Source organism: Etheostoma spectabile, chromosome 12, assembly GCF_008692095.1.
Source record: "Etheostoma spectabile isolate EspeVRDwgs_2016 chromosome 12, UIUC_Espe_1.0, whole genome shotgun sequence".
NCBI lineage: Eukaryota > Metazoa > Chordata > Actinopteri > Perciformes > Percidae > Etheostoma > Etheostoma spectabile.
The window spans coordinates 3,283,258-3,291,634 of record NC_045744.1 but is presented as its reverse complement, the minus strand read 5'-3'; the positions used below and the strand labels follow the sequence as shown (position 1 = coordinate 3,291,634).

General features: G+C 41.9%; 1 protein-coding gene across 1 annotated transcript in view; it reads right to left on the bottom strand.

Annotated features, from left to right (window-relative positions):
- Positions 1 to 1,532, bottom strand: part of LOC116699052 (hepatocyte nuclear factor 6-like) — a 16,082-nt gene extending 14,550 nt beyond the window's left edge. The window contains exon 1 of the mRNA XM_032531431.1: positions 452 to 1,532. Within this exon, the coding sequence (XP_032387322.1) occupies positions 452 to 1,532 (1,081 nt within the window). The remainder of the gene's footprint in view (positions 1 to 451) is intronic.
- Positions 1,533 to 8,377: the final 6,845 nt, after the last annotated feature.

The following is an 8,377-nucleotide window of genomic DNA, read 5'->3' as shown; positions in this document are numbered from 1 at the left end:
GGGAGGGCAACTATTTCGAGCTTTATTGTGAATCAATGGCGATTTTCCATGTGCCGATCAAAAATATAGACCTGCAGATTTTAGTCTACCCGCGTAAAACGCCAATGCGCACGCCCCAAACAATCATTGGCATCTTTGTTTTACAGAGCTCTAAATGCACTACAATTAGACTTTACTCTTTTTTAAAAACAATATATATAGAAATGTGTGTTTAAGGTTTAGGAAGTTGTTTTTAGGGGTGAAGACGTTGCGCCCCTGCGCGCTGGGTTTCAGCCGGTTGAACTGTCCGTGGTGCTGAATCTTTTAGGTCTGCGCAAGTTTTAGTGTGTTACTAAATTATTATTTAGTAACTTATTTGGGGTAATAACGATGTGAGAGGACCGGGCAGTTAGACTACTTACTACCGTTTTGTAAAATGTAAAATAATCCTACTGAAAGGACAGGATCTTACCGGCCAGCCGTAGAGCAGACATCCGTTGAAACTCGGGCTCCTGCAGCCACTTCCACATCCTCCTGAAGGTCTCCCGGCCTGACTTGAGCTTACTCCAGGGTTTGGGGTTCCGTAGCAGGTCTGACAAGGTTCCCTGCGATCGGCTCAAGATCCTCTGGGCGAATATCGCCTGCGGGATGGAGTACCGTTTCAACTCGGCCGTTATCCGCTGAGCCACTTCCTTTGTGTTGATTTCCTCCGTTTGCATGCCGGACCCTGCTACTCCCTGCGCGGCTCCGTGGCCGTGCCTCTCACGGCCCCCCAGCATGACCGCGCCGTTCGCCTGGGAGTGGAGGTGACTGTGCGGGTGGTGGTGCATGCCGTTGAGGTTGGAGATCATACCGTGGCCGTGACCCCCTAAACTTCTGGCCAGGTGCTCTTGGTCACTTCGGGACAGCATGGAAGCGTGGGACTCAAACCCTGACACCGGTGAGAGCATCTTGGCGTCGGTGGAGAGGTGTGCGCTTGGACCGTAGGCTGACAGCGGCTGCTGGGAGTTGTGCAAAGAACCCAGACCGCTGGACAGCGGGGAGAGCGAGCCGTGGCCCATACCGGACACTGACATCTCTTTGGGGTAGTGACTGTACAGATTGCCCATGGAGGCGAGCCCCCGGTGGTCGTCCCGCATCAGCGTGAAGCTGCCGCTAACGTTCCCGGCGGAGAGTCGTTGATGGGCGGCAGCGTGGTGGTGAGTGTGCGGGTGGGAAAACTTATCCGAGACGGTGGATATCGGAGGTAGATGCTGCAGAGGGGTCAGCGTGGTGTATGTGTTACTAAGGCTCATCCCGGTCTCGCACATGCTGATGGACGGGTGTAAGTGTCCGGACAGCGCAGACGGGTCTGTCCGGTAGTCCCCGCCGGAGCTGTCAAGAAGCGAGGCCATGCCGGAGACCATGGCTGTCCGCGCGCCGGGACCGTGTGAGACCAGATTCCGGGAAGCGGAGCTGGGGGACGGCGACGGCCGCGCGTGCGGAGAGCTCATGAGGTCTCCCACCTGGGAGTGCGAGGAGACGCTGTGAAGGTTCTCCATGGTGAGCTCCATAGCTGGAAAGATATATGTTCTCCTGTCCCACCCTCCCCACCCTCTCCCCCTGTCTGAATCTCCCTCACGCTCCTTCTCTCACGCTCACTCAGGGAGGCGTTCTCTCTCTTACCCCCTAAGCCCTCCTGGTAAAATTGCCAAACCGTTTGATTGCCAATCCATTGATAAAAAAACTCTCCAATCAGTCCAGTGTGGCGCAGATAAGTTGTGCTGTTCTGAGGAAGGTGCACAACCGAGCGTCTTCGCCGCGTCGGAGCGCTTTACGCATTCATGTGGACGGGAGCTCTCCGGGGCTATATCTCATCTCTGGTCCAACAGCGCTTCCACTAAGAGCAGGCTGAGCCGCGTGTCACAGAGATGGGTGCGCGCATCTATGTATTTAAAATGTGGGGCGGGTACGAGCAGCGTTTTCTTTAACGGTCTTCCCCACTGGGATGAAAACGCGCCCGGGGACAACACAATGTCTCACACCATGTCTCTCACTTTAAAATGCTCATGCCTGAGTTAGTTTGGACAAGTTGTAGGCTACGTATTTTATACAGGCTCGTGCATGTAATGCTCGTCTGTGCGCGTGTAGCTCTCTGTACACACATGACATGTAGACAGTTGATGACCTGACATGTGTAACATGGTAAAACACAGTAGCATCAGTTTGTGGAAACACGACTTCCTTACAGCTAAACTTTGTTTTCCCACGGACTTTATGGTTTTGCATTCATGCGCTTAGTGATAAACCGGATCGAAGTATTGATTGACAGAGATTAATGACGTGGGGGGGCGGGGGTAAGGGAGGATGGGAAGGAGTGAAGGAGGTCACAAAGTGAGTTAGGACCCCAACGCTGCTTGCAGACCAATAAGAGGACAGCTCTTTGGTTTGGATGGAGCGAAGTTCACCAAGTCCATGACATGGAGATTGGTGTGGGATTATTCAATTCAATTGCATTTTATGTACAGTATCAATTCATAAAAAGAGTTATCTCGTGACACTTTACAGATAGAGTAGGTCTAGACCACACTAGACCACATCATTTACAACAGTTCTAGTAGTTCCAATGGAAAAGAAATACAGAATCATCCAAACGGCTGAATGATCCGCTTAGAATAAAACTGTCCAATCATATCGTCTTAATTATATTTTCTGTATGTAAATAGCGATGGTGCAAAGCAAAGCGCACTTCTGCTATTTGTCACATAACATAACATAACATAACATAACATTATAGCACATATCCTCATGACCGGAAGATGGGTCATTTGTGATTTTATGTCAAATCGTTAATTTGGATCACTAAAAATGTAGTGTAACGCAACAATAAAGAACTTTTTAACAATGCCATTTCAGAATATAGTAGCTTAGATGATACTAATAATAATAGGTCTACTAATAATAATAATAATAATAGCTAATGGAAGCCCATGTTTCAAGTTGTATCATGTACTGAAAATTGTTTGGAGACTTACAGATGTTTTGCAGACAGTCAGATGGTCAGTGAGTGTTAACTGTCTAATTTCTCTCATTAACTTACAGAAATTAATTTTAAAAAATTAAAAATTAAAAACAGCCATTCAGCGCGAGTAGCCGGTACCATCCGCATCTCATGACAGGTCTGTGGATGTATCCTGTGGGTATGTGTGTGTGTGTGTGTGTGTGTGTGTGGTGTGTGTGTGTGTGTGTGTGTGTGTGTGTGTGTGTGTGTGTGTGTGTGGTGCGTGTGTGTGTGTGTGCGTGTGTGTGTTTAGTAAGGGAATTTGAGAGGCAGTAAATAGTCTCTTTGTCTTTATATTTTTATAGATTTTATTTATGCTCTCAGTGATTTATTTGCTGCACACAGGACAAATTAAAAAAAATGACATATCGAAAAGAAAGATATGTTGAATGGATAGGTCTGTAGTTATTGCAGTCTGTTCATTAAATATTATTAACAGAACATAATCTCACAGAAAGAAGGGGAGAGTCTCTCTTTAATTGCTAAATAAAGATAAATAGCGCGGTTTTATATATATACATATATATATTATATATATAATATATATACATTTTTTTACAAAGAAAATGTGAATTAATTTAGAAACAAGTTCAATCAAATAGTCTTTGATTTTGGATCTTGCAACAAAAGGCTCTAAAAAAAAATTTTAATAGCCAAATATAAACGAGTTTAAATTAAGGCGTCATCATTTATTAAGCATATAAGAACATAGCCTAACTAAGGGGGGCCCGGGGGGGGGGGGGACCACACACACACACACACACACACACACACACACACACATATATACTTTTGTAAATGAATGTATTTTGCTCTGTGTGTGCTACAGGCCCCAAAATCCTAAAAGATAAAAACTGAGCCGAAGATTATTATTAATGCACTTTATTCATTTATTATTTCAACAGCAAACTTGCCTATATACAGTATATTTTTAAGAGCATGGGGTCTTAAATAATTCCAGCATAACATTTAAATTAAACCGGAGAAGTCAATCCATACTCACGGTTATTCCTCATATCATAGGCTATCGATCATATCGTTTGATGTATTGATCATCGATCACTTGAATCTCGTTCCGTGTTCCTTCCTAAACAATATCTGTTTCACGGCTCTGACCTGTGGCACGTGGCTGACTGGCACCAGGAATATACATTGCTATCATCTCACTGAGCAAAAGGTATGATGATGATTATGATGTTACCCGCGTGGGCCTGTAATTTCCCTTCTGACAGGCGAGAGGGCTTTTTCGATGATGAAAACAAAATATTCTTGTGATATATTCGATCGAAAAATTGGTTTATTCGTCGTCGGTGTCCGTCATTTTTGGTCTTAACACATGTAATATTATAGGCTTTCCAACGACGACAATACGCGCGTGTGTGTGTCGGCTGAATGTAAAATGTAGATTGAATGTAAGATGTGGATTTGACTTTGTGAGACGATCATCGACAATATATCAATATATATCAAGATATCATCAAAGAAATATATCAGTGCACATTTGATGTAGGCCCTGGCTATTTATTGGCTTAGATGTTAATGACATCCGAATGACTGTGCATCATCCTCACTATTCAAAAATGTTTGGAGTTTCTTAGTCACCCCGTGAGCAAAATTCACCACGTGTTCATTTTAGAGAGTGACTGGTGAGTTAAAGTAAAACTATAACTTCTGATAATATCATTCAAAAACAGTCACACTCACACATATTCCTCTTTAATGGGCTGAGGTGGACTGCGTGCGTCATAAGAGGACACTGCAGCTTTTTTTCCGTGCACATACACACACAGTGCATGCATTCCGTGCACATACACACACAGTGCATACATTCCGTGCACATACAGGATGTGCTCATCTGCTGTCTGAGCTAACGCATGGGATTGAATGCAAGTTTTACCAAAATAATAACCACAAAATTTGAGTTGATCAACTAGATTTTGAAATGCAAAGAAAAAAGAAAAAGAAAAAAAAAAGAAAAAAAAAGAAAAAAAAGGAAAAAAAATTAAAATAAAGTAAAATAAAATAATATCAATATCAATAATAATAATAATAATAATAATAATAATAATAATTTTTCACATGCTTGGTTTCTACTGGGAAAATGAACTAAGGAATAGAAAGTATAAAAAAGATCCTGGAGCTACCACAGACATGTTCTGCACACTGACTGAATATTTTAGCTTTTTTTACATAAGTCAGAAATATAATTATTTGAAAAAACAATACTTTTGGTATTCTTCCTCAATAATCTTTTGGTCTCTTTATCTAATCTGCACTTCTTCTGTTGTCTAAAGCTGAAAGTTGTCTGTTACATTTCTTTTTGTTGTTCATTTTATCTGAACGTCCTAAATATTGTAAATATTACTGTCCGTAAGATTATTTGTGTAAATGTAAAAGTGAAGTTTTTTGAAGGCTCACAGAGTAATTATAGCACATGAGACAGTTTCTGTTTTAATAAGAGATAATTTCAACATATTGGGAGTCTTTTGCATGAAAAAAAAGCAATTCAATTTTGAGTGTTTTGCATAAAACCAGATAAATGAATAATATATTACAGATTTATCTGACTTATTTATTTATTGGACATTGCTGCAGTCTGGTTATTTTCTCCACCCGTCTTCTGTTGGAGCAGTTATCTGTATTTTAAAGAAACCTTATTAAAATCTAAGAAGTCAGAGCAAAAAGGAAATCAAACAATATCATGGAAAAAACATAACATCTCAACAGTGTCTGAGATTATGAAATAATACAATTTAGACAATACAGTGGTGCTAAGAGGCCTAACAATGGTTACAGTTATGTGCAACATTTACATTTTCCAACACAAAAGCAATTTGTTTTGTCGTGTTGACTGAAAAAAATCCTATTGATTTAAAACAACCCAACAACTTCATCCACTCGCTCAATTGGCGTGATATCGAAATACCAAATTAGGATATTCTTGTCATTGATTCTGTCCGGACAGCCGTGGACTTGGACAAGAATTTAGACCCAGTTCAAGATCCGGAAGACTGTGTTTCCGTGTTGGTGGTGACATGTAATGACATTTTCATTAATCATATCTCTTTATCAAGTGAAAATGTACAACTTCTCCAGCATCCATATCCTCTTAGGCACCGGTTGCTAAGTAACAGAAGGAGAGATGTATTGAGACAGAAATCACAATAGTAAATCAATTGTCCTGTGAGGTGTGTGTGTGTGTGTGTGTGTGTGTGTGTGTGTGTGTGTGTGTTTGGTGTTTGTCTTGGTATTGCACAGCCATATTGTTTCTGTAGTTGACTCTCTAAGTAAAGGCCACGGTAATATATTTGACAATGTCAATATTTGAATGATCTCTTTACCTTCCTTTCGCAATTAAATCACGGAAAGTAGATTATGATTTAAATGAATTGGATCCCAAATTCCAGGATGGTTGCCCACACTTGTCCTTTCAACCTCGCGACGTCATCTTCAACCATTTTGGATCCAAAGGTCGCCCGGCTTCTCCTCCAGGGATTATCTGCTTTTTATCATATCAGTCGGTGCAGTTGGAGTCTTTATATAATGGAAAGTCTTATCTTCAACATACAGCGGCAAAGCAACAGATTAGTAGTCAGCTAGACCACTGGAAGACCCGATGCTGCCTGGACCCAAAAGGGATGCATCGGACATCATTCGCTGGCCCGCGGATGGAAAACAGCTCCAAATTAAAAAAAAAACAAAAAAAACAAGAAAAATATACACATTCCAGACCTCTCTGGAGTTTCTCGTTCTTGAACAGCCTCGCTGGGAAATTCAAGAGATTTTGAATGTTGCTTTAAGGCTATTTTTGATGATTAATTCAACAGATGAAAAAGGCTTCTTTTCTTTTAGTGTGTTTTGTAGTTTTTGTATAGTGTTTTCTGATCTGAATTGAATGTTGTACAGTAGGTTGTAGAGATTGTAATGCCCTATGAGACTTTTGCATTGTATAAATATACATTCCAAAAAGTTAGCCATAATGGCAAATCAAGACAAACTATTCTCTATCATCTAACTTAGCTTTTCTAATTTATCCATGAAAATATGAGTTTTTTGTTCCAAGTTTCCAATGCTTAAAAGAATGACTATAACCCCTCGCACCCCCCCCCCCCCCCTCCCCCCCCCCCCCCCCCCCCCCCCACAAATAAAAGGCATTCAAAAGACAAGTAGAAATATACAGATGTACTTTAAACCAGCTTCTTTGTGTCTCTTTCCCCTCCGGCTCCAGCAAGAGGCAGAGAAATATGCTGCTTTCATACGCTCGCATCGATTTTGCCCCTGGAACAAAAGACAGACAGCGAGAGATGGAGGCAGGGAGCGAAGGAGAGACGGAGTGAGAGAAATCAGAGATGGATAAAGAGCATTTCATATTGAGAGAATTTAACCGTGTGTGTGTGTCTTGTGTGTTTACTTAAAAGGGGGGGAAATGCTTCTCAAGCTGGCTTCAAGCTCTAACTGCGTTAAACACAGTGGCGTTTACTCTGAGTTTGACACGGAGCAACAGAGTGAGGGATGGAGAAAGAGAGCAACAGGGACGAAGAAGAAGAGGAGAGAGAAAGGAAGAGAGAGAGAGAGAGAGAGAGAGAGAGAGCTGGGCTGGTGTTAAGGTGATTAGTCTGGTGGGTTGGCGATAGAGAGAGTTGATCAATAACCTATCGATCTCCCATTGCGAGTGTCAGGGGGGTAGTGGGAAAGAGAGGGAGGGGGGACGAGGGCGAGAGAAAGTGGAGGAAGGGAGTCGGTCCTGGCTTGACTTTTGAAAATCCTTTACTCTGCAGATGACAAATAACCCATTAGATTACAGGAGAGCTGGAAAATCTGGAAAGCCACACACACACACACACACACACACACACAACACACACAGTTGTGCATTTCCCGACTGTTGCAAATAGTTCTCTCTTTCAAATGAGCACGGTACAGATGATTTTTCAACTCCGGCTGCAAAAGAAAAATCATTTCTGTAAGTAGTGTGGAGGAACTATTGAGCTCATTGCAGTGAAGTTACTTAGCAGACCATTACTTCAAAGAAAGAATTCCTTTAGGCCGAAATATTCACTGAAGCAAGTCCCACTCAATACTCACCCTCAAGCCTTTTTAAATGTTCTGCAATAAGTCTATTAGGAACGGGTGACAAAGTTGAAGGAAAACAAAAGCAGTAAAAGAAACCAAGTTGCCGATCTCCATTCACTTTTTTTTTGCTAATTTTGAGAAAAGTGTTGCCTCCAAGAACTTGTTCGGAGTATTAACCCTTGTGTTATCCTCGGGTCAGATTGACCCGTTTCAATGTGTTTTATACCAGAAATATTAGATTTCTTGCAACCAAATTGACCCATAATAAAATGGATGATTCCATAA